Source organism: Falco rusticolus, chromosome 16, assembly GCF_015220075.1.
Source record: "Falco rusticolus isolate bFalRus1 chromosome 16, bFalRus1.pri, whole genome shotgun sequence".
NCBI lineage: Eukaryota > Metazoa > Chordata > Aves > Falconiformes > Falconidae > Falco > Falco rusticolus.
The window spans coordinates 1954754-1981620 of record NC_051202.1 but is presented as its reverse complement, the minus strand read 5'-3'; the positions used below and the strand labels follow the sequence as shown (position 1 = coordinate 1981620).

Genomic DNA, 26867 nt, shown 5'->3' with positions numbered 1-26867 from the left:
AGTTCTCATTCTCAAGAACGTTTCTCTATTTGATCAATAAGCAAAACACCACCAAAGCCAAGGTTATTAAAAATCATAAATTAATCCAGTGTTTAATTAGAGAAAAATCAAAGCCTTCTGTGACTGGACAGGACACACGTTTTGCCAGGCCACCTCCTCTCCAGAAAGCCGCTTTATTTAACATAGCACAATTGTAAATGTCACATCAGCTTGGTGGTTTGGCTTTGCAAAACAGGAATGTCTTGAGAAAAAGCAGACAAATCCGCAAATTTTGAGAACCCAAATTGCTAGATAGTTGCAAGAATTCTTTCGAAACATCTGTATTTGTTCCTATATAATACATAACCGATGTCCAGGTGTAGGAAATACAGCGAGCAGGGCTGAAGTAATCCACTGATCTGATTATGCAGCAGTTTCTGACCAACTGAACTGAAGCTCATTTCACTTCTCAGAGATTGTTTCTTCTCCTTTATAAATGACAATGTTCTGGTCCGTTTCATACACTTTGACTTTATAAAGGGTTCCCACGGGCAGGAGCTTCTTGAGGTTTTCCCAGATGAATACTGCAACATTCTCTGTGGTGCTAAGAGTGAAACACGAGCAGATTCAGAACTCACAGCAATGACATTTGAGGAAGCTGTACCTGAAACGGGCAGAGGGGATGACGATGACCCCCTGCATGTAAGAGGGGCTTGAACCATTGCCAGCAAACATGGATGAAACAAGATCTAATTAACAGGCCGTATCCGCCTCCCTGAGGTGTCCACAGAGCGGGCTCACGCGCCAAGCGCAAAAGGCTCGGCAGGTGCGAGTAAGCGGCAGCTCCCTCGGTATGTGGAACGGCAGCCGCCGCAGCAGGCCGGCACCCGGCGCGGCACAGGGAGGCAGGCTGCACGGCAGCGGGGCTGCAAGGCAGGCAGGGCACCAGCACCTGACCCGCACAGGCGTGTCACACACAGGTATCAAGGCGGCTCTTTCAGATGTAGGACTAATCCTTGAAGGCTGTTCCTTGACCCTGCAACCAATGCCACGAGGAGCCCCCAGCACCCACCTCACAACCTCAGCAAAGTATGGCACATCCTTATCCAGGTTTTTGTGGTCAAGCGGTTCCATGATCGCCTCCTGCAGAAAGAAAAGAGTGACCACCTCGTCCCAGTTGGTCAGTGGACTTGAGATTCGTATTACCACACACATGGGACTGGAGTGAGGCAACGGTATGTAAAAAAAAAAAAAAAAAAGAGCCCTACATCCACCTGTCAGCTTCCTAGCTGGAGACATGGTACTGCCTCACACCACACGCTAAAGCATCTTAGTCTGAAATCATTCCTTAATTTCTTCTTTATTTCCTACCATCATCAACTCACCATGTCTCCACCCTGGTTCTAGACAACTTGCTAAGCTCCTTGCAGGGGGTGTGTAGGAAAACAGTGCTATTACCTGCATATACTCCTTCAGGTCCGTCAGGTTCATAACCATTCCAGAAACTGGGTCGATCTGTAGGGAGAAGAAACAGGAGCTCAGCAGCAGTTACACGTCCTCATTACCAAGGCTGTCATGAGCCTGTACAAATCAGACCGCGAATATTTGTGCACTCAGGACATCCGAGCCATAAGAAAAATATCTTTCCACCTTGACGCACTGCGTTCCAACTCTACTCCTGTGATGTTCCCAAAGGCTAAGTGCAGCATACAAACAACTCCAGTGGTTGCACTCTCATAAAAGCTGACATCAGTGAGGCAAAACTCACTGAAATACTCAGTCTTCAAGCAACAATCTAGCATGCCCATAAGCAGGCACAGCTCCAGGAACAAAATCAGGTTGTGTAGTTCACAGCATGCTTGGGGAATGTAGAAGGCAAAGGCTTTAAAATTTTAACTTCAGATGTGAATAGAAACCCCCTTTCCTATGAACTGGAAATCTTCAACAAGTTGTTTGAAAAACATCAAAACCAAAGTGCTACCTAAACCTCAGAATACACAGAACAATGACAGGATCAAGGGTGAAAAACAACTGCAAAAGCAGAATTTCCTTTTACATTTGCCACAAAAGTATCTTGATAAATCAGCAGACAGAATCAGTTACTGAAGTGCTAAAGCCTCCCTGTGGCTCAGCAGCCTTCCAAAGGTGTCCCACAGATCTGACCAGAGCCTGTACGTCTGAAACGGAGCAAGGTCTTAAAAAGATGGGTCAGGATGAGTTGGGTACAATGCTCTGGGTGATGCTCTGTCTGTGCTGAGAAAGGAGTGTACTCTGAGTAATTAGAAAAGGTTCCACTGACGATTTCAAAGTAATGTACCACTGATGATATTGGAGTAAAGGAATGTACTCTGAATAATTAGAAAAGGTAAGGTGGGCACCTGAAGGAGAAAAGGAGACCATGAGTCAGGAAACCGTTGAACAAAGAAAGCTGAAAGGTTTACTCCACCTAGATCCCACCTATTATGAACAGAATGATTAGATGTCGAAATCAAATGAATATGTATGTAAAGATGTTGTAACCTCTCACGAAAACTGTATAAACTACCTGACTTTTCACTGAAAACTGGGGAGCTAGTTTGTCCGATGCGAACCAGCTGGCTCCCCAACGTTGCATGAAATAAATACCTTTGCTGCTTAAAGACCAAAATTGTCTCTGAGCAGTTACTCTGTGCCGTTTTGGCATCATTTCATGTTCTGCAGCGAGGCTCTGGCAGTCAAGGTTATGTGCCCTGAGGACAATTACAAACCTCAGACTTAAACACTGTTACCTACAAACCCTTGTTAGAGGCAGGGTGAATAGGACAGTGATTACAGAAAACCTTCTTCTGTAGTGCTGCATACCGAGTTTGCACAAACACCCTGGGAAACCTGGCAACTGAGCTAGAGCTTCAGCACTGTGGAAGATGAGGACCCATCTATCCTGCCACCCTGGGGAAAAGGAAAAAGGTTGATCACACTTACCTCTCCACGCACAGTGACTATAACTGAAAAAAAAAAAAATAAAAATCAGGTCACAATGACACCATGAACCTAACAACAAAGTACACTGCTGGGACAGACAGCCCATTCATCACCGATCCCCAAGGACTGGTGCAGGCTTCACAGCACTTAAAAGCAGGACTTTTTATAAAACGGGTATCCACTCCAAAAAGAATGTTACCCTCAGGCACCCAGCTCGCTGAGGAAGTCAGGCTCCAAGGTCTGATGCCCAGAGACACACCACTACCCCTGAAGCGCTCCCGGCAGGCAGAGAGATGACTAGATGACTCCTCAAGTACCTACTCCCTACGGCAGCCTGTGCCCTGCGCAGACAAGGTCAGAATCTCTTGAGCAGCAAAATCTTCTGAACAGTGCAGACACCCTAGGCGCCCTTACGTCACCAGACCCACCCCACCCCCCTCCCCAAGACCATAAGAAGTGGGGTCAGCTTATAAATCTTCTGACATAATGGAATACCAGAGAAGGGAAGTAAGGGATGAAGTGGCTGCCGACATCCTAAGAACCAGAATTACTGCCAGGTGTCATTTCAACCCAGAAATCCTTTCAAAAAAAGAGAGACGACAAAAGAGACCTCTCTGCCCAGAGAGGCTGTGGTCTCTGAAAACCTGCCTGGACACAATCCTGTGCAGCCTGCTCTGGGTGAAACCGCTTTAGCAGGCGGTTGGACTAGGTGATCTTCAGAGGTCCCTTCCAACCCTGACCATTCTGTGACAAACACTTGGAAACAACATCCTGATAAGCCCCACATTCCTGCCCACTAACCCCAGGAGCTGAGAACAAAATCACGGCTCACTGAGGAACTCACAAAAAGAGACAGACAGTGATTTGAGCCTGGTTGTGATCCTCCTCTGGGGTGGAAAAGCTCCTTCATGCTCTTTTTCTCCCTCCCTCCCTCCCTCCCTCCCCTCCATGCCCCAAGGAACATTTTTAGAGGCATCTCCCAAGCTTTCCAGCATTTTTTTTTTTTTACAGTGAGAACATCTTTCTTAGATGAGAAAGCAAGAACCGTTGTGCCTGTAGGTCAGTTTTAAAATGAGACACAGATCTTCAGTCCAACAATCTGTCAACATGCCTTCCCTGGTAAAGCTAGTAGAGCTGGAGCAGGCTGCAGGGTACCTGAACGCCAGGTGCCTGCTAAAGCTGCTCCTACACAGAAGCCACCGCTGTAGCCGCTTCCTCACCAACACGTTGCCGTGCAAACCCAATAACCTACAACACACAGTGCTCCACAGGGAGCCAGCCTGGTGTCGGGAGAGATTTGATTCCAAGTGCACAGGGGACAGATGGCAGGAGAACCTGCGAGAACAACATTCAAATAAAGTTTACAGGCTGTTTAAACAGCGCGTCTTTCGTTTAGAAAAATATTCATTCCAAACCCAATGATTTTGCCGATTATAAACAGAGTTGATTCATGAAGGGACATTTTGAGGTATTTAATTCAGTAACTTCCAAATCCATGCCATGGTTCAACCCCTTTTCTGCTGAGGATTGCTTCTAATTCTAAAAGACCCCCAGGCCAGGCACTGAAAGCCATAGCAGCCTGCCGAGGCCGTGACTACACGTGGAAGCGTGGAAATGAACTCCTTACCTTTATAGTTGTGCCCATGGCCGTTTGGATTGTTGCATTTCCCAAACAGCTTCAGGTTTTCTTCATCACTCAGCGATTTACTGTGGGAAATACAGACACGGCACGTCAGGATCCATGACAAACGTTCATGGCTTCACTCTGATTGCTTTCTGGTTCTTCCATTTACTTGCCCTCCCAAATTTAACCCGCTAGCTTTTCCTACTCAGGAGGCAAAAACAGAACCGGAGGAGTACTGAGACCATGAAAAGATGTTGTTGGCAACCGGTCTGGGCTTTTTTTTTGCTGTGTTTTTTTATTAATATATGCATAACAACTGCTGAACACCACTGCTGCGTGAACACTAACAGCTGTTCACGCACGAATACGGCAAAATCACTTGGGCTCCTAGGAGGAAGAGCCTGGAGAAAACGATGCATATTTTTATTATTAAGCAACAAAGCTCAGGGAGCTTCTCCAAGGAGCAGAAGGGATGACTTCCCTGTCAGAATCTGTCATTTGAAGAAACTGCAGAGCCTGCTCCGAGGAGCATTTCAGGTCAAGGCACTTGAGTGATGTCTGTTCTGGGAAAAGGGCGGCAGACGGGGGCACAGCGCTGCTGCCCCCGGCCTGTTTCAAAAGGAAACTTCAGCTCCTGTTAAAGCCGTTTGTGCGCAGACATCCCAGGCGGGACTGCTGCTGCGGGCTGCGCAGAGCGGGGCAGAGCAGGGAGAAGGGGGGGGACACGGCCCTGAGGGGGGGGACACGGCCCGGGTCTGAGGGGGCATCTGACACTGGGGGGGGGGGATGGACATGGCCCTGAGGGGGGGGACACGGCCCGGGTCTGAGGGAGCATCTGACACTGGGGGGGGGGGGGATGGACATGGCCCTGAGGGGGGGGACACGGCCCTGAGGGGAGGGGGGACACGACAGGGCCCTGGGGGGGGGTACGACGACACACGGCCCTGAGGGGGAGCAGGGACTGGACACGACCCTGAAGGGGGGGGGGGGGGCGGCCCGGGGGAGGGGAACACACGACGACACACGGCCCTGAGGGGGGGACACGGGACACGGCCCAGGTCCCCGGGGGCGCCCGGCCCAGAGGGGAGGGGACGCGGCCCTGAGAGGAGGGCGCGCCGGCCCTGAGGGGGCGCCCGGCCCAGCGAGGCCTTCGGGCCCCCCGCGGCGGGGGGAGCCGGGGCACGGGCACGGGCACGGGCACGGGGCCGCTCACCTGTGCAGCCGGTGGCAGGCGCTGAAGCAGACGCTGCGGGAGAGCCGCGCCAGCCGCGCTGCCGGCGGGGCCATGGCAGGGCCGCGGCGGGACCGGCTCCATCCGGGCCCCGCGGGGCGGTGCTGCCCTCCCCGGGGCGCGGGCGGGGCGGGCGGGCTGGCGGCCTGCGCGCTGGGCCCCGCTTGCCCCGCGGCACGGGCCGACCCCGCCGGTGTCAGCGCAGCTGCGAGGTGCCGCGCTGCCGGGAGCTGCGGCCCTCCGGGAACAGCTACAGCCGCCCGCGGAACCAGGGCCTGAGCACCGTGCGGCTCCCTGCGCTGCCGTGGGGCCTCGCCGGGCGTCCCTCCCGCCGTGGGTGACACACCGCGGGCCGGCACGGCACGGCACGGCTGGGGCTCGGCGGGGGCAGGGCACGGCGGGGGCAGGGCACAGCAGCGGCACGGCACGGCTGGAGCACGGCACGGCACGGGGGAGCCCTTTGCTACCCGGTGGCTTTGCGAGGTGACCTCTGGCCTGAGCCGCCCGCTGCCGCCCTCCGTGCCCCTGCCGGGTCCCCGCTCCCCAGGGCAGCCAGCGGGGGGTGAAGCCGGGCTGTGGGGCAGGGCCAGCAGCTCCCCGTGGTTCTGGGCTGGGCGGGCTGGCCTCCGCTGCAGCGGGAGTAAAAAAAGTAGTTTGCAAATAAGACACAAAAGCGTGCCTTTAAACCCTCGGGCACAGGGGGTCGTCGTTCTGCTCGAGGAACAAAATGGTTTTGCTCAAGGATGAATCGCTGAAGGTGCAAAGCGCTCTCCAGGCTCCTCACAATGAAGCAGTGTAGGAAGTCCTTAAGCCAGGAGGGGAACCCAGCGTTCTCCTGGCAGCCTTCCCTTGTCACAGGGTGTCCTCAAAGGCACAGCCTGCAAGGGAGCTGCTACAGGGGGCTTCCCTCGCCCGCCTGCCCACCTACACCTCGGGGTTCAAGACCGGTGAGAGCCCGGATGAGGAAGCAAGCATACGAGAGGGTGTTTGAGTTTGCTCAGCGTAAGAGCAAAGGAATATCGAGGCCACCGTGGAATTCTACATGTTTCCAACAGGTTGGATTAGGAGGAGGGCAGGAGACGTTAGCCGTCAGAGCTGTACCCAGCTATGCTGTTCAAGCAGGCGCACGGTGCACAGGTGGTGTGCATGCCTACAAGACCACGTAACACAATAAGGTGTCAGGCTTGCGGCTGTTTGCCTCTCGTGGCACAGCACAAAGTTGGCCGTGCGTCTGGTGAGGGCAGGGAGAGAAAGGTTTCTTTCTTCAGAAAGTTTTATTTGAGGGCACCGTTAGTGTACAGAGAAAAGCACTACAAGTACAGCTTCCGTGAGTGTTTGCATCAACCTGCTGCAGTCCACTGAAGGCAATCTTTATGCAGTGGGGGGGAATTACCCTGCGTCGAGCCTCCCTGTTACCAGCTGGTTCTACTCCTCTCTTCTGCTTTACACATTGCAGCCAAATTCACTGCCCTAAGCACTGATACTCTCTTCCCTTCAGAGCACACTGCTACCAAGGGATGGTTAGCGGTCACCTTTGCTCCCTTGCAAGCTTTACACATGGCAGCCTTTGCCAACTGCTGCTAACTGGTCTATCAAGGTAGTCAGAAATTTAAGATAAAGCAGTGGGCTGTTTGAGCGAAGGGGCTTCTGCCTTCCTCAGACCCCTTGCTGTATGTTACTAGGAATACAGCGGTAACTCAGAGGTTATGATAGAGAAAGAGCAGTTGCTTCATCCAGGGCATAAGCAAAGGGGCAGGTAAAAGAAAGCAGAGGTTTCTTTCTGAGCCTGATCTGGCCCCGATTACAGGAGGTGACAAAGTCTTCAGTCAGTGGGAAGTAAAGATCCCGTGGAATCCGTAAGGCATTTGCACAGCGACTTCTGCTCGCCCCAGTTCTCTGAAGGTCTCTGCATCCAAGACAAAGCAGGAAGCACTTTGGTTCTGCAGGGTGAAAAGGCGGCCAGAATGAATGCCCAGGCTGAATCATTCTGCTGTCCAACCCACTCCATCTGTCACACACAAGGGAGCCCAAAGGTACAACCAGGCCGTACAACCAGAGCATACGGACTACACCTGTAAGACAGTTGGCCAGGAGCTCTGACAGCCACAGATGCCACACAAGAAGCATTGACGTTCCAAGGTACACTCCCGCTTGAAGTTTGCCTGGCTGTGCCTGGCAGTTGCAGAGGCACAGACCTTGGGAAGCACAGTGCTAGAACTATCTGCCAGACAGTCTCAAACTCAGTTTTGTGCTTTAGAAAGTATACCTAATACTACGTGATCTCGATGAACTCGTAGTAAGTTACCTCGGTGGGGGAGACCACAACAGACAAGATGACTCCACTGTCTTCTGCCGTGGCGTTAGGCACTGGCACAAACACAGGCTCTGATGGGAAGGATCCGTCCTCCTGCCAAATCTAGCAAGCACAGTAACATATGGATGTGTTTTATTTCATTAACGCTTGTCTACTACAGTTAGCAGAGTTGCAAGTTGGAGTGCTCCCCACAGATACCCAGGCATACTCTGTGCCCCTCCAGGGAAGTCTCTGATTAACAAATGTTTAACGCTTCGGAGATCATTATTCCCTGCTTAAGGGAGACAAAGGAAAAATCCCAGTTTGTGCTTGCAGTTGGAAAATCCTAACCTTGTTTCTTGTCCAAGTCATAAATACCTTGGCAGTTTATTCCAACTGCCTGTGCTACCGGGTAAATTTCTGTACTGTCTGGTAAAAGGTGACTCTTCTTTGGTCTGGAAGACATGTGCATACTTTATCCAACCCTTTCTGTTCTGTCCTCTATCTAAGAAGGTGAATGGTATCCTCTCCTGTTTGGTAAGTGTGCCGTTTCGTAAGGTGCTAGAGGTGAAATTAGGAACCTCATCTCAGACCCGTTTGAACAAGACCCCTAAAGAGTGCGGGTGCCTAGTAAATGACATCTCTTCAAGGCCAATTCAGTGGAATGATTCCCATTTGCTGGAAAAGATAATCTCACTTCACTCTCACCTTGAAATTCTTGGTCTCCACATCAACCTTGATCAAGGAATCTCCAACCAAATGCCCAAAACCACATCCATAGAAGTAACGGTACCTCCTACCATTGTACTGAGAGTAGTTGATCTGGGGGAACTCCAAGCCCCCAACCTTTTCAAAGCCTTCAGGGTAGAGATTTTCATGTGTACACCAGACCAGAAGATGTAGCATACGTGAGTGTCAGCTGAGCTCCCACTGGGCAGAAGACCCAACTAGTCCCACCCACCCACTGCACAACCTTTTGTGGAGAAGTGTTTAAAGATGACCCTGACATTTACATGCACCAATTCCGCCTCCCTCTGTTTCACCCAAAGAACTGACTCAGACCTTGGAAACTTCAAGCAGCAGTCTAATGGGAAAAACAGGAGCCAGTCTATGTATTTCTGTACTGCTAATGGTGCTGGGTTTGGGTGGAGTGGAGTTAATTTTCTTCATAGTAGCTACTATAGGGCTAAATTTTGGATTTGTGCTGGAAACAGTGCTGATAATTCAGGGATGTTTTATTTACTGCTGAGCAGCGCTTACACAGAGTCAAGGCTTTTTTCTGCTTCTCACATCACCCCACCAGCGAGTAGGTGGGGGTGCAGAAGCCAATGAAGGGAACCAGTCCGGGCAGCTGATCCAAGTGACCCAAGGGATATTCCATACCATATGACGTCATGCTCAGCATATAAAGCTGGGGGAAGAAGAAGGAAGTGTGCTACGTTTGGAGTGATGGCATTTGTCTCCAAGTACCATGACATGGATGGAGCCTGCCTTCGGGAGATGGCTGAGCACCTGCCTGCTGACGGGAAGCAGTGAATGAATCCCTTGTGTGTGCGACTTCTGCTTACCTATTAAACTGTCTTTATCTCAACCATGAGTTTTTCTCACTTTTGCTCTTTCTGACTCTCACCTCCATCCCCACCGGGGAGTGGGGAGTGATGCAAACAGCTGTGTGGGGCTAGTTGCTGGTGGGGTTAAACCACGACACTAGCTCAGAAAATATCAGGTCCAGCACTGAGAAATTTCATATACAAAGTCAACAGAGATGTCTCACTCCTAGTGGACAACACATGTTCTGTACTACTGAATGCCACTCTGTAGGGCTGTTCAGAGCTGGAAGCAAAGAGCAGATCTGGTACCAGGTGAAATCATTTTGTCAATGGAGAAGCTGAAGTTTGGCCAATTATCGTAAAGGCTTATGATCCACTTGGCCATTTTTGGTAAATCACAACCTGTCTTTGCTCTCTCATTTAAGGCAATGTGGTAGTCCTTGTATTAAAACACTAAGTCCCATGTCAGAAATGACCCAGACCTGTTTGCTTGCTTGGTGGACAAGATCTAAGAAGGTAATAGCACAGGACGACAACTGTTGCAGCAATCTCACCACAGCCATAAATGCAGTTATGTAAGTTTTTAATAAATACCTTGCCATCAGCATCTTTTCACAGCCCTTGCCAAGTATAAGGCAATGGGTTTCAGATTCATCCCCACAGGTGTGTCTGAATTCACGTTCAGCGGTGAGAACAAAGCGACTAGGGAAAGATCGTGGATACTGAGTCATAAACCTGTACACAGACAGAAAGTTACGGTGAGGGAGGGAGGAGAGTGGCATTTCAGGTAAATGCCCTTTTTGGGAACAATTCTGAAGTTTAAACATTCCTCCCTCCTCTGAAATCTTTTGCTTCTTTCTATTAAGTGTTTTACCAAGTTCTGGTAAGGGCTCTGCTTGTTCTAGGACTTTACAGTAGAAAACGAAACTACAATCAATTAAATCAGTCTCTGGAGGAGCATCCTTCTCCCCTGGATGATAAGGCGAGTAGAAGGAGACTACTGTGCCTCAATTCAATGCCTGAAGTTAGCCTGCATGATTTTCCTTTCCTGTTCTCAGCTACACATGGACTTCATGTTTGGGAAGTCTAGGGTACTGGTGGATTTACTTGAGGAGCAAAGGGGAGAGCAAACTAGCAGCTCCCAGTGTGGCAGACATTCAGCAGGTTGCATGAGAGGAGTAATTCCACCATTGCCACTAAAGTTCTGCTCGAGCCAAGTTTAGAACCCGTAATACTTCCAAATATTAAGCCTTCGAAACAAAAACAGGTGGCAAGGACCCTGTTTGGTATTTTTCAGTTACTTCAATCTGTAACTCACCAGTTCAACATGAAACCACTTAATCATACGTGTTCATCTTGAAACCCTATTTTCAAAATGTTTTTATGTTTATGTAGCCACCAGTACACTGGTTGGAGAACTCTGCCAGACAAAATCTGGTTTAGTCAGCAAGCAAAAGCATTAAGCATCATTCGGGAAACACATCAATCATGCTCAGGCATGCTCCTTAATCTTCAGTGCAGCATAAACTTAAGATTCTGTTCTGAAATGACTTGCACTTGTGTGTGTGTATACAGTTAATGGCTGTGCTACTTGTCAGTTAAAGAATGTGGGTGTTGGAAATACGTGCCTAATGTTGACATATGGATACTTCAGACAGATCACATTATAGCTCTTTTGTGCTCAGAGAAGGCTGAACAAAAGCGGGAATCAGTTTGCAAAGCAAATGGTCGTAATAATGCTATGCTGTACTCGAATTAACGTTCACCACATCGTTGCCAAAAAAAAAAAAAAAGGAAAGCAGACAAAATGACCCTACAGGACAGGACTATACACTTTTCAGTCAGAACTGATTTGCTTCTAGACAGCTCAGAACATAGCCAGAGGAAGTTCAGATCGTCTGAACATGTTGTAGAAATGCCTGCCTTCACCCACAATATTGTGGGTTTCCAATAAACCATCTGCAATAGAAGAAACTGAAAGCACCCCCCTTTTCCAACATATGACCTATGCAAAATAATGCCTCTTACATGGCTTTAAATGGTGCTTTGACAAAGAGTTGGAAACAATAAGTAACTGATTTATGAGTATATGCTGTTGTTGAGGTGAATGTGAGGAACAATGTAGGGGTTTCTGTGATGTTTGTGTTTCTGTGATTTACATAAGGCTGATTTTCTAAAGTAATGCCTTTAAACAACAGAGTTTATTTTTCTTTTGCCCTTTAAAAGTAATGCAAAAAAATACTTTGCTTACTTTCCGGAGGGGGGAAATTTTATGACACAGGGATATGGAAAATTAATATGATTAAACCCAAGATTTTAAAACAGAAGTACATTCTGCCATGCTGATGGAGATCTGTGTCACACACCAGTTTTTAAATTTTCAAGGAAATGCTCCATGGAGATTATCTGCTCAGAGATTTAAAAGGAAAGAAAAATACTAACATATCAACAGATCATAATTCTAGTTTTTCCTTATAGTCACAGTTCCTTTCCCCAGTTCACATCCTACACCTTGTGGTCCCCCATCGTGTTGTCCATTCTACCAACCTGAGCCTTGCTTCAGAAAAGTAACTCAGCCAGCATGGGGCCCCACCAGATCCTACGCAAGGCAAAAGGCAGAGATCTTACCTGATCCAGGCCTTCCCCACTCCTCCGCAGGTTCTGAAGTTTGTAAGCAGTCAGAGTTGTTCCATCATCCTGGCAGCACAGATCCAGGACCACGCAGCCACAATCTTCAAAGGCATTGATTTGATGAAGTAGCAAAGGCTTACTGTACCACTGCCCCGGCAGCACCTGCAGTGACCGTGAGAGAGGCTAAAGATCCCAGCCACATCTCAACGGGTTTTCCTCTTCTCTCCCCTATTTCATTCCCCACTCATCCCTTGGTATTTGTCTTGTGTCCTGTGTTTACTACAGAATGGCTGCTTTGAGCCAGTTAAGTAGGCAAAACCAGATGAAGAACAGCCCAGGACAGGCCCCTTGCTGTCACGACTCCATCCCTACAGCATCATTCCCAGGTTATGACCGCCCAAAACTGGGGAACTGCATTTCAGGCCCTGTGCTGCAGTTCCAGGAACCCCAAACTGCTTATTTCTGCCTGTTCTTTTAGGGGTGTGAAAAAAAAAAAAAATCAATAGAGAGGGAAGTGCATGAAGCAATCCCATTTCCAACCAACAGACACCCATGCTTATAAAGCCTATACTGCAGCAGCTTCTGGGCTGATTCATACAGCTGTCAGTGGCTGCTCCCCAGCACTCTTCTCTTAGCATCTAAAATTCTGCACAGCTGCTGGAAAGGCCAAAGATCCACCTACCTCCCCCGTGTGCTTATTCACCACGTGGAAGCAAGTATTGTACTGAGGCTCCCAGCTTATCCCTTCAAAAATGGATTTCCCACAGAGTTTGGAAGTGATAATCTGCAACAGATTCAGCTTGATGGGTTGCTCAATGAAAATGATGTAGTTTTCACTCATCCCTGAAAAGAGAAGGAAGGAGGTATCATCTGAGTATTAGGCAAATGAGATGATAAAAATTCCTGGGGTCAGAGGGCAGTCAGCAGCCCTTTCTGGCTCACAGTAGGCTAAATCCAGAGTCTGAGATAGAAAGCATTCTTACCAAAGCTGTGATAGTAGGAGGGCTTCATCTTATCCATCGGAGCAATGGAGCACAGCACTTTTGCTCCCTCTAATGTGTCACTGGAGTTTGACTTTTGTGGAGGGACCTGAATGATATTATAGCTAGACCCTGGAAAGGAGAAAGGGTGTTCAACACCACTGAGACGTGAGACTGATCACATTCATCAAACCAAAGTCAGGCTCTGTTCCTTTCTGTTTCCCTAGAATACTAGGAACCACGGTCATAGCTACACTGAGCAGAAAACAAAAAGCCAGGTATCAAGTCAATAAAACAATCTACGGAGGATTAGCGAGCAAAAAAAAGAAGCTTGAAAGGAATGGATCTTCTCAGTCTGGTAGACTGCCATCTAATTTTACTGTCTGCAGTGTATTCCTTACGTTAACTCAGAGTATTTTATAATAGCAGGATCAGGAAGAAAACCAACTTCATAGCTTGTGTATCAAAGGAAAAGAAAACTTTGGCCCTTGGCGATGACTGATGCTCATCTAATAAATCTGACCATATGGGCAGGAAAGAATGGCACATTTGAATAATAATCTGTAGTTTAGTCTCTCCAGCTGAAAACAGCTGTGCTGCAAAGCTAGATATTGCTAAAGCCAAAAGGAAATGAAAATGGCAAGAATGAAAAATGAACAAAACTGGGCAACAGTTCAGTGAACTGGAACCAGCCTGAGGTATCACAATAAAGGGCAGCGGCTGTTTCCACAGGCCCCCTGAAAAAGAAGGCTTCCATCTAACTGACGCTGAGCAGCCACATTGATGTGACTAGATCCCAAACAGACATAATGCTCATAGTTTTGGGAAGAAGAAAAATATCCCACAACATTCAGCTTTGCTGTAAGATAGCCAGGTCACTGCGGTAAATGCCACCGTCTCTCCTGTATAAACCCCTTATGGCCCTTATCAAAAGCCAATTATTCTAAGTGGAAAACGTGTTGCTAATTGTCAGAATTCTTTGGATAAGGCTGCTGGATGGGACTTTACAAATCATTCTCCTGTTTTCCGTCAATGCTTGGGAAAGGAAGAGGGAAATCTGTGGAATATTCACAGGCCAAAGTCAGAAGCATCTGAAACTAACTGCTGAGAGAAGCTGTTTTTACGGGACAGACTGATACCCTGAAATAACAACTAATCTGCTTCACCTTCATTTGCCACAAAGAGAAACAGCAATTTCAGCGTCTCTTCAGACACTGAAGTTTCTTCAACAACTGCTCCTTGAAGCAGCAGCCAGAAGCAGCCCACACACCCAGCCCACAGCCCAGTCCTACCATGTTTCCCGTAGGAATTGCCCATGTTGTATGTTGTCCCATCAGGCTCATAATGAGGATGAGCAGTGGCCCCGTTCACTGCAACGAATTTGCTCCAGTCCACCTGCAAATGCCAAAGATTCCCAGTCAGTGCAGAAGTCTCCTGCAGCAAGGCAGAGTCTTTCTGAATGTCGGTTGCATGGAAGTCTGAGGAAGACTAGTTGATGATTATGGCCCTAATGTTGGGATCTGGACTTAAACCTTCGTTTTGCCTGCAATCTTCCTGAAATCCTGGGAAACGATCAATGTTTCTCTCTGTGTTAGTCCTACCATTAAAATGGGACTAGCAGCACCAGCCATTTCTCCGGGAGACATGAACGTTGCTAATGGCAGGGAGCGCCGACACAGTGGGAGCGTTGCCTGTATAAGCATTTTAGCCAGGACCCCCTGTAATAACTACAGACAGACATGCGTGAAGAGACAGTCACTGCCCCCCAAAATCACCAAGCCTTTTGAAAGCACCCTTAGCTAACTGACAGCGTTTACTCTCCGCACAGAGGAAACAGCTCAGCTTCACTGTCTCCAGCTAGCAGGAGCAGTGTACTCACAGAGGTACAACTGTGAGTGCTCTTATTTATCCTTAGTTCCTGGGGTAGGGTGTGTTTGGGCTCAGACAGCGGAGGAGATGTGTTGGGAAGAAGGTTTGAAGGAATAAGTTGGAGGAAGATTAATGCATGCATTGAAACGTTAACGCATGGAAGATAGGCTGCTTTTCCAAAAGTTTAAAAATATGGCTTTCAAGTATCCAGCCTGAGACCCTTTGTTTGGAAAGGCCCAGTAGAAAAAAGTGCCACGCCACTGGAAGCTTAGAAAACCATGTCCTTGTAAGGCACCTCATATCAGAAAGTTTAAATGTGACATCATCCTTCAATTTCTTCATTTAGCCAAAAATACCAGCCTGCATCGAAAAAGCAGCTTAAGGGGAATTTTTTGAATGACCAGATGGCTCAACAGAGCTGACATTCAAACTAAAAATACCCATGCATCTTTTCGTCACTGCATTATGGTTTACAAAACAGACAAAATAGCAAATTGTCAAACTCTCCATTTCAATAAATAGCATGCTATACTTGACAGAGTTTCTTCATGACTCACAACTGAACCTGTTGGGAGGGATGGACTCCTGGAATGCCTCCCTTGAGATCTGAGGGTGTGCTGAGCCCGGTATTTTTTTGGTATTAAATAGACCATGGGAACATACAGGCACAGTAGTAAATACTGATTTAGGAATGGCAGAATCCTTCCTCAGGCCTTCTCACCATTGCCCAGCGCAGCAAAGAACCAAACCTCATCTCAGGGTGCGGGCAGGGGGACAGCTTATGGTGTCATTGCACAAGTCACACTCTTCCCTGAAATGCAGCCACGCTCCTGTGAGGGGATGCACAGGACACAGGGGAAGGTTCCTGCTCTGACTTTCTCTTCATTTGCTAGCGTGGGAGAAAATAAAGCGGCAGCTGAACTTTGACTTGACTTTACATTGACTTCACCACCCATTCGCAACAGTGGGTGTAGTCAAGACTTTGATGGGCTGTTTTGGTGTTTTTAAAGCTGCAGGTGTAAAAAGGGAACAGATAGGGAGAATGAAGAGACAGGGCAATAATACGGATCTGAGATCAGCGATGTTAACTTCTTCCTGTATGCACTTTTATTTTTCACACACTGGTAGGTACAGACAAGTCCAGGCACGCAGTGAGCGCACTGGAGGAATGCCATCTGTACCCAAACGGAAACCACTCGGCATGTTTCGCCCCTTGCTTGCTACAGTGGGCAGTGACTGAAACTTCACTCATAAGAGCTGCCTTATCGCTAGGTAGTTTTTTCAGGGACTCAAGCACACCACGAAGGGATGCTTGTGGCTATGGCCCAGAGCTGCACCGATCATTTCTTTTGCTGCTCCTAGAAACAGCAAGAAGGGGTTCTCCTGGACCATAAGCAAACCCCTTTATCCCACCTACCCACACCTTTTCCTTTGTTTCAAGTGTCTCTGGGTCCACTTTGTACATGAAGATGGTCTCATTGCTGACATAATAGTCTCCTTTATACACAACGTAGTTCACACTGGCATTGTCACTTGGTTCTGAAACGAAATGCTGGAGTTGTACACAGCTCTGTTTAAGCTTGAGTTACATTATAGCAAGTTAGACATGTTTAAACAAATAAATCCATTTGCAATGACACTAATCCATCTGTGAGTGATTAGAAATATCTCACTAATCTACAAAGGCACTCTGGCTGCACAGGTGAGATCAGGATAAAAGGACAAGAACTGGTTCTCATGGAAATCACTGCAGTCCGTCACACTTCTTCCATCTGCCCTTTGTTTCTGCCCTCTTAGTTCCTCATGTCCCTCTCCCTCTCCTCCCTAGCCAAAGTCCTCTCCTCTGACAGCCATATGAAGAGTGCCATGTTTGATTTACAGCATTGGAAATGAGAGGCAAGACTTGAAGCTACAACTTGGGCTGCGAGGAGGGCAGGGACACCATTTTTGTGACACGGCTTGGACACGGAATGCTTCTTCTTCCCTATTCTCTTTAAAACTGAGTGAGGGAGATGCCTTTTGAGAACTACACGCACATAACAGCCAGAGCTGTTCTTGCTACTCCTAGGGGATCTGGGACCCACTAGCCAGTTGGCTGAGAAGAGCTGAGGAAAAAACAATTCCCCCAACTGAACACTGCGTGTGGTGAACACAAAGCCTGAAGTCGGTACAGGAAAAGCCCGGAGGACAGACTGCCTTATGGAGAGGAAAAGCTTAATGTGTGTAAAGAGTCACATAGGCAAGGGTGTGCTGGAACACCCTGCTGGAGGTTGGAAAAGATGGGGGACGCAGATAGTTCTGAAATTTATCGAGAGAGCTGGGACGGGGTGGGACGCTGGGGAGCTAGGCAGACAAATGAGTGGAGGTATGGGCATCTTTGGAGAGAACAGATGACATGGCAGGACAGGATCCATCTCCACAGGGAAGATAAGAAGCAGATGGTCACACATGTAAGCAACAAGTTGCAAACTTCAGGCCTGTTCTGGTTTTAGTGGAAAGCACTTTGCTTGCATTTAAGCCTATTCCTTTCCTGACATACACAGAATGCTAAAGGTAATGGTACTTCTATTCCTGTGCAATACCACCTCTCACCCTACTCATATCATCTCCTTGCACCTCAGTACAGGAAGGGAAGGATTAGCCCATTTACTCTACAAGCTTAGCAAGGCAAGGTGTTCTAAGGGCAAAGCTGTGTCTCACGTAGAATGGCAGATTGTAATGCTCATTATCAGGGCTGTACAGGGTGTTCTTCGGAGAAAGATTTCTGTTGCGGATTTGCAACAAACTCGGGGTCAAGTGAACTGAAGCTGCACTAAAACATTAAACCGAATGTGCCTCTCCCAGCTAAGCCTGACACCAACTTGCATTTTTCCTGTTGATGTTGTTCTAAGGGATCATCTAAAGGAAAACATGAGCTCAGATTAGGCCTACCAGACTTCCTCACATCTCCCTTTAAACCTAACCAGAAGTTCCCCAAGACAATCTCAGAATATTTCTTATTTCTTAGAAACCCTCTTACGTGGCATCTCAAAGCGTGACATGAAGCGCTCAAAGACACTCTTGCATGGGTCTGGCATTGCTAGCGTCCCAAATTCTGAGGCCACAATGCGGTTGTGCTGGCTGTTGGTCAGGTAGGAACTGCTCTGCAGAAACTTGCTCCGGTATGTCACTGTGCCATTCTCCAACTGGAATTGATGCAACAGGGCCATGCCATCAAACCAATGGTTAAATCTTCAGGAAGACATAAATAAGAGAACAAGAGTTGGGCACTATATGATTCTCTGCTATACTGTTCCCTCTTGCCTTTACGTTTATTACTGTTTGTAAAAAGCTAATGCCCAGATCCCAGGAACACTTGGTGAGTATGGAAAAACACTTGAATGGAGTGAAACAAATCGAGTATATTTGCAGCTGGGGGGACCTGAAGGTAGATGCCAACTTCCAGTGAGATTTGGGCTCCCTATATCACTTTTGAAAGTGGACCTCAGGGACTTCTGAAAATGCTATGTATAAGCTTTTGGGGGAAATAACCTATACTGGTAAACAAGTCACTCTGCAGACTTCTGCATAGGGAATAGAAACCGTGCTTTACTGTACAACCAGAATTGAACTTATTACTGAAAGTCCAACTGCGCAAGAAGGAGCCTTTAGCTCTCAGCTGTTCGCAGGATGCTGTTCTCTCCGAAATGTGAACTCTTTGAATCTTCAAGAAAACCTTACAGTCTGTCTCTGGAAATACGGTAAGATGATCATCTTTGGCCAGTTGCTGTCATCAGCTTTTTGGAGGACAAGCTAGGTTTGTCAATCAGCTAGAATGGCAGATTCCAAGCCAAAGGCAGTAGTTGCCTTCTTAAAACATTATTTTTAAAATGAGATGGATTTGCTTCTAAAGCAACTCACACAATTTAGTGCAATCAACAGTGCAAATCCTGCCCCGGATTTCAGCGCTCGTGGGATGGACTTTTGTTAATGACAAAGGACTAGGCATGTCAATGTTTTAATCCCCAGCTCTGTTCCCTCATTATACATTCTGAGTAGGTCACAGCCTCTCTGTGACTCAGCTTCTCCAACCTTAATAAGTTAACCATGGTCCTATTTTCAGAAAGCCCACCGGGAGTTTCCAGATGAGCAAGCAACTGTTCTTGAAAGAATGACAACATAAGCATTTCTTCCTTGCCTTACTTAAAAAGAAACTACCAGGGGCTCCAACCAGCGGTGAGACATTTCGGGGGGTTCCCTTTAGGTTTAGGTAGAGCTCGGGCCAGAATAATTTGACAAACTCACCAAACCTGGACTTACTTCTCCTCGCCAAACTCGAACTTCCCAGGTCCATTCCTCAGAAGATTTCCATTAATCCATTTGGGAATATGTCCTTTGATCTTTGCTGGGATGGGCTGAGGGGTCTCCTCTACCGTCTGCATTAAGGGTGAGATGCATTGCAAACCCCTGGGGCTGCGGAAGGTGATTTGCTCTTTTGATGGATTGGGCAGGGAATTCCTTAAACCTGCAGAGAAAGCCGTGAGAACAAAAAGCAGGTATCTAAGGTTCTCACTTGAATAAACAGAGAGTAGAGCTTGAATTTGGATGTCTAGGAGAACAGCACTGATCATTCTGCAAGCAGCCATGTAGTGGATATTCAGACTAAAGCTGTATTCTTATAATACCCCACACATCCACTGGGAGCTGAAAATCCAGTGGATTTAACTCTACTGTAGTTAATCCATTTGACACCTGTTCTGCAGTCTAAAGGAGGTAATAATGGTAAAGGAGGTAAAATACGTGATGATAGGAAAGAAGATAAATTTTCTTTTAACTAAAGAAGCTTAGATTTGGAATTTATTTCCATAAGTAACTGAGAGTAAGTAACATGGATATTTATTACAAGAACCTGTGAGGTTGCAAAAAGAAATCTGTTCAACTTGGGATGATACACAGAGTAATGTTGAGCAGGAACCCAAAATAATCTCCCAGTGATTTCTGACAAGCAGCCTGCTGAAGGAAAAGACAGAAGGGGGCTCGTTAGTCTTACTGCTGCACACCGAAGCCACAAGCAGAAAGATGTAATTAGGCACCTGGTAAAGCAGTGCCTGTTGCCTTTGTATGACAGTGTTGCCAAAAGCAAGGCAGAGCAGAGGTGGACACACCTCAGACAGAAAAACTGCATTATAAAATACCTTCTCACTCAGACAGAAAAACTGCATTATAAAATACCTTCTCACTCCACTTTGGTATCACAATCATGGGTGACTTAGTAGAAAGAAGAGACTGTACGTTCTGGGACATTTCCCCAGGACTTTCAAAAGTCCTCCCTTTGAAACAATGTGCTGTTTTTAACAAAACTGTACAACATCCTGTGCTGAATTAAAAAAAAAATCCAACAAAACTCACAACAGTTTTTCTGCCCACAGTAAAAAGGCTTTTCTAGAAAAAGAAAGAAAAAAAAAAAGCAGCTCACTAAGAACATTCCACAAAACAACTCAGAGGAGTCCCAGCGGACTACTCTAAATCCAGGGAAGCCATAGTTTGTTACACAATGTTAAAGAACCCACAGCCTTGGAATATAGGTTGTCAAACACAGGTAATCGGTTTTTTTCTCTGTGCTGCACGTGGAGCACTCTGCTAAGCTGGCATTTCTTGAAATGCAGTAAACCAGGAGCTCAAAGGCTAATGAAAGGTGTACAGGTCAGTTCTCAGACTCACCTGTACTATCTGATTACAGAAGCCCAAAAGGCGATTGCTGGCTTTTCCCCTTGCACAAACAAAACAAACCAAAACCAAAACAAACAAACAAAAAAAAAGAGAGAGAAAAAGGAAAATTTAAAAAAAAAAAAAGAAAAGAAAAAAGAACCATAGTCCCTCACACCAAATGATGGAATTCAAGAAGAACACAAATGAAACTGAGCTGAAATATATTCACAGGGCAGGACAAAACAGATTAAACAGATTTACTTGGTAAGTAAATAAGCAATAGCAGAAAAGGATAATTTCGGATGGAGGCTCTTGTTTGACTGCAATATCCCCCTTCTTAGGCATAGTTACAGACAAAAGCATCAAGCAAGCATGAACTGATTGGAATGCTGTGTGCTAACAGCACACGGTTATTGGCTCCAGTAGCCTGGCTTGCAAAGCCTCATCAACACAAGGATTGTTTTAGCAATCCATTTAGCTGCAGAGGTGGATTTACCTAGAAAGTACACAGGCTGTTGCCTTCCCTCCCAGTGGTGTAACCTCCTCACCTATCACAGGCTTCACGTCCACAGGTCAGCAGAGCTGCTTTCCTACACAGCTCCATCCTCACTGGAGGATCATTGAGCCCTGAACTAAACAAGAACTGATGAAGACTTAGGTGCAAGTGAAACACTGATAAAAAAGGACAGTGTGGCATACAGAAATCTATTCCTGAACTACATCTAGTACAAACAAAACCACGCACCAGAGTCCAGACTGATACTGAACTTCATGCTGATTTTTTGATGTAGCAATTTGTTCTGGTTATACCAGTCACTTTCACCACTGCTGCTTCCAGCCTACTTCTTTAATCCAAGTGATTAAGTGAAGCTGCTGCACAATTTACCTGTGAGCCTCTGAAACCATGTGTTCACATCTACAGAGGAAATTTGCTATTTCAGACAGAATATCTGCAAAAGAACTGAGCTGGCAGACAGCATTTTCCTAAGCTTGCTTCTCTAGAATAGCCACGGACAGAATGGGTGTCAGGTGTGCAGGAAGGTAAATTGCAAGATCCCTTCAATGTAGTTCTCTGGCTTGCCGATCCTCAAATCCTTCTTTAGATCTCTAATATGGTAAGTCAGCTAGATAAAGAATTCAGGCTGCAGGGCTAAAGCAATTAATCTCAAACCACCAACATCGTCTCCCTCTTAAAATTCGATTAGTTCTGATTAAATCCCATATGAAGCACTCAATCTGTTCCCAACACTAGTGCTTTTGACTATTTCCTTAGACATAAGGAGGTAGAAGCTTTTCATATCAACCAATACCTGGCAGGTTTAGTGACTGCCATCAGTAATTGCAAAAATGCAGCTTTGGTAGGCAAGCTACCACTTGTAAAGATGTAAAATGTGCAGAAAAAACAAGAGCAACAAGTCCCTAAGGAGACATTTTTGCGTCCAAGCAGAAACAAAGGCATGACCACGGATAGCACTACACTGAGACTTCCTGGAGAACAGTGTAATTACATATGGGAATTTAGCAAGATAAACTTAAAAAGTAATCTTGAAAACTTTTCTGTACAGAAGAGGCTACCCCATCTACTTTGGGTAGGGCAGCAACGAACCAGACATTAAATTGTACTTAAAACATCAATGGGCAGGACAGAAAATCTTAACAGTGCATGGAGGAAACAAAGAAGCCATTTGCTAGCCGTGAAATTGAAATCATGCTGGACAGAGCAAATCCACTTTGATTTTAACCTGCATATTCAAATCCAAGGCACCTAAGTGCTTGATTCCAAAGGACATTCAGGACCAGGCTTAAGGGCAGACTTTAGTAAACAGAATGCTCGCGGTTCTTCAAGCAAGGAGAGGGAAGCAAGAACTCTGTTTTCCCTGAGAATTCATGCAAATTCAGAATAAGCATACAGCTGGTTTGGAAATCCTGTGGCACAACATATGGGCCACATTATGGTCCCTGTAAATCACAGACTGGAACCACAGGGCAAGCAAACTGGCTTGCCCATCACCCCACCCTGAACTGAAGTTGCTGTAGCTACTGATTTCTGCCAAGCACACTCTAGCCTTCACCAGGGCTGAACCCTGCAGCTCACCTAAGTGTCCCACACTGATTTCTGAACTGAAATCGTTGCACTTGCCTTGTGTTTGCTGGGAACTCCCCGTACTTGACTCCTTGTTCCAGCTAGCTTGTTGATTTCCCATTGTCAGGGGCTCAGCCACCCACTTCCTTGCTAACAGGCAAAGAAGCAAAAAAGAACATAAAAGTGACAAAAAACAGGGGAAAAGAGGTGGAGGAGTGGAGAAAGGCTTGTCAAAGGGAGGTAAGGGAGAAACGCAAATGTGAACTGTGCATACGCTTGCACATGAAATACCTGTTGATTTCCCAAAGACAACTGCAGAAAGAGATTCTGTGCTTTGGGTTTGGTTTTTGGTTTTGTTTTGTTTTGTTTTTTTTTCCTGACATGAAGAAATTGTAATTTCTTTGTTAAATACCTATTTACACAATTAAGTCTCTGGAACGCTTATCCTAGAAAGGCAGTATGAACAACTGGTAAGCTAGGAAGATTTTTCTGGTGTCACGGGAAACATATTAGACGGAATAAATCTTATTCATATTTTTTTATTATCACTGTTTCACTCAAATATTTGAACAAATAATAGAGGGGTTTCGTTTTCATGATTCAACATTCTCACCTTTTAGCTACGTTGAGACAATTTGATATAAGCAAGCTTTTTCAAGAAGACCTTAGTAAAAGTCTGGGAAAATCCATTCTTTTCAAAAAGATACAGAAAACAAGGCAAGGAAATCTGCAGGTTTTTCACGTCACTTGGGTAATCAAGACAAGAAGCACAGCTCTTTATGTTCCTATGCAGTTCTGCTTCAAAGCATAAGGAAAGAGGTAGAGTTCAAGAGAATTTAGATTTAGCAGAGAGCCCCATTTTAAACAAGATTATACAGTTGTTGCAATCTGCTAGCAGATCAAAAGAACTTCATAAATTTATGCATAAAGGGTTTTTTTCCCCAGCAGGAAAGTACTTTATCACACCCTGAAATGCTAATACCATGGATTGCTTTATGTAACATTCCCAATGCTAGACTCGGTATTTGATCATTTAGTTTGCATTAATTACTCTGCCTCTGAATTCTTGGTCTCCCATCTCACAGATGTAGTTGATTATATGCCTCACACCAGCTTAATAACACATGCAGTGAAAAAGAAACCTCCTGGAGTAAATCGGTGTCCACAGATGGGTTCTGGTGGCACAACAAGGCAGGTTTGAGCACCTTTCAGATCTCTCGATACCCCAGAAGCAATCCTTTGATTCTAAAGGGGTGGAAAACACTACCACCAGCAACCACCGTTCAAAAGCAAGAGATTCTGGTGAATTAAATCACGATCTGTATTGGTTCCTATTTTGTGGTAACAGATCTCATTCTCAGACACACAAAAAAAAGACAGTTCAAGTTGTGTAATGGTGGTGCAAACCGCAGAGTTCGGTAGCGATACAAAATCCCTTGGAATACTTTCCCATCTGTATGTTCAGATCAAAGGTTCATTAATGTCACTGCTCTAAATAACTCTCTCCCTTTCACAGCCCACAAACACATCTCACAGCAGGCTCCCCTGCAGAGAGAATCTAATGCCTACTCAGTTACCAGCTCTAAACCATCAGAAACTGCTGGTAATCCCGGTCTGTGCCGCGTACTTGTCTCTCCCGTTCATCTTTTCAATAAATAACCAAGAATTGCTGGCTCCTAACACTCTAAACTGTGTAGTTCCCAGCTTCCAATCAATAAAAATGAAATTGCTCTACTGACCTGTACCAGCATCAGTGCTTAACAGCTACGGAAAACCCCTTTACAAGATGATGGGATAGAAGGATCTGTTTATGCATTTTACCTGGAACGAATTGCATCAGAGAGCAGAGGAAACGCTGCAAATTAGCAAGCAGGAGGCTGATGGCAGACAAAAAAATTTTGGAAAACATATTCCGCTTGGAAGAAAGCATCAGACCAGAGATAGTCAGGCGAAGGTACCGGTGGAGGATGATAGTGTGCAGCCAGCACCGATGGATTGGTTGCGGAGAGCTGCCTGACATCATCATTTCAGAATAAAAGCCAGGAATGCCAGCCCCAGCAGGGCAGGGTGCTGAGCTAGCCGGGCAGGCTGGTACCCGGGCCTGGCAGCTGCAGGGCATGCGGGAGAGCTGCCCCACCCCCTCAGCAGCCCTCAGCCCCCCTCAGCAGCTGGGCCAGGGATGCTGCTCAATGCCAATACACTGCCACTGGGGTGGGAAAATGCTTTACCAGTACTGGCCAGTCCTAGCTGGAGAAACTGGAAGAGGAGACAGATCCATGTATGGAGGTAGCCAGGCTTTGAGCCAATTCTTTTAAAAATTCTTGTCCCCTTGTCTTGTCTTTTTCACCTGTCAAAAATACCTTGTTTTGTTTCAGAATCTGAGTAACCATTTTGCCTTCAAGGAATCTCAAGGCTTTAGGAGTATTGGCTGCCACCACAGACTGGTCCATCAAGTCCAACAGGGAAGGACCAGGACAGGCCTGCTCTGCTGTTTCAAACTAAGATGGGCTTTCTCTTTCAGGCTGCCCAGAGGAAGCTGCTAGCACTTTGCAAATGTTTGTTTCATGTTATCAAGCAGCTCTTAAAAGCTGCCCTATCCTTTGAGAGAGAGCAAGGCAGCATACACAGTCGTCCAGGTAGCCCATTCCACTGTCCTTCAGATGGGACAGATTATGAATCATCCTAAATCTGCTGCTGAAAATTAAGCTGATTTCTTCTTGTCCTTCCTGCAAGACACAGTGAAAACCTGACTACCGTCCTTTCTGTAACTCATCTGTTATCGTGCCTTCCCTCATTTTGTGCTTTCTCTAAATGAAACATGATTCCTCACAGATCATGGTTTCTTTGCCTTTTATTATCCCTGTTTCCCATGCTGCCCACTCTGTTTTTAATAAGCAGACCCATCCTCCAGCTAAACCCAAACTAACACAAAGGAGAACAACGAAGATTTTAAATCTCATCTGCTATCCTATGGCTAACACATCTCAGCTTTTTTTTTTCCCACCACGCAGTAACACCATACCAACTCTAGCTATTGTTCTGGTTTGTAACTAACACAAATGTTTCTGCTTGCTAAGCACAGTGCTTTTCCCTTGTCTTTTCTGAATTTTGTCTTGATTTCAGGTCAGCCCTTCATCTTATGGAGATTATAGTGAATTTTCAATGTATGTTACTGATAGCATGTGTGACCCTCCTAGCTTGCTGCCATTTGAAAAATGAACTGTATTCTCTAATGTCCTTTTTCTAAATCATATGGGACAATATGGAATAAGCGAGGCTTGAAGCAGATCACTGTGGAATGCCACCCAGCCTGACCTTTCAGACAAAATGCCTATTCCTTTCACCGATTTTTAACTCATTCATGTAGCCCCTACTTCCTGATTGCTCTCATTTTTATATAATATCATCAAGGACAGTGTCATTTATCCTACATCAATCTATACCTCATCTGTCATTTTTCCTTATTAAGTCTGCTACTTTAATAAAGGAATCTATTTTTTCGTTATTTATTTATTGTTCCCCAGGTGACTATAAAGTATTTGTTAAGAAATTTACTTCAGACTCACTACAGGATGGGAGATAGGCTGATCTGTCATTCTTTGCCCTCCTTTTTTCTGGAGGTTCACCTTGACGATGTAAAATGCACACTCTGCTCTTTTCCAATGCCACCTTCATCATCCGGTTTTCAAAAACAATTCAAAGACAAAACATAAAAATTCTACAATTAGCAAAATTGAATTCTGATGAGTTCTAGACAGAATGTCACAAGCCTTAAACACATCTATGACCTGGCTCAATTTGGTCTTGTTCTATTATGAACCACATTCCTACCCCCGTGCTAAAGGGCAGCTTCATTTTAAGTAATCAGTCACAATTAGCCTTTTCTCAGGGAAGCATTCTGGGCTGAATACCTAAGCTGTCTCTGCATTCTCTGTTGTTTTGCATTTTTAGCTTTTAGATAACGGAAGAGCAATGAGA

General features: G+C 46.2%; 2 protein-coding genes across 2 annotated transcripts; both read right to left on the bottom strand.

Annotated features, from left to right (window-relative positions):
- Window positions 1-63: 63 nt before the first annotated feature.
- On the bottom strand, window positions 64-5915 carry PTS (6-pyruvoyltetrahydropterin synthase). Its single transcript, XM_037409924.1, has 6 exons — window positions 5778-5915; window positions 4568-4647; window positions 2941-2963; window positions 1438-1494; window positions 1052-1122; window positions 64-583 (listed from the first exon to the last, which is right to left on the bottom strand). The coding sequence occupies exons 1-6, from the start codon at window positions 5849-5851 to the stop codon at window positions 442-444; spliced, it is 447 nt and encodes a 148-aa protein (XP_037265821.1). The 5' UTR covers window positions 5852-5915; the 3' UTR covers window positions 64-441.
- A 1135-nt stretch (window positions 5916-7050) lies between these two features.
- On the bottom strand, window positions 7051-24927 carry BCO2 (beta-carotene oxygenase 2). The gene is given in 16 exon segments (XM_037409954.1): window positions 7051-7735; window positions 8101-8211; window positions 8797-8980; window positions 10234-10283; window positions 10285-10326; window positions 10328-10357; window positions 10359-10373; window positions 12267-12431; window positions 12952-13112; window positions 13253-13381; window positions 14542-14644; window positions 16542-16657; window positions 18138-18349; window positions 19418-19622; window positions 22947-23039; window positions 24711-24927. Coding segments are annotated over 16 exon segments (1935 nt in total). The 5' UTR covers window positions 24916-24927; the 3' UTR covers window positions 7051-7621.
- Between the last annotated feature and the right edge of the window lie 1940 nt (window positions 24928-26867).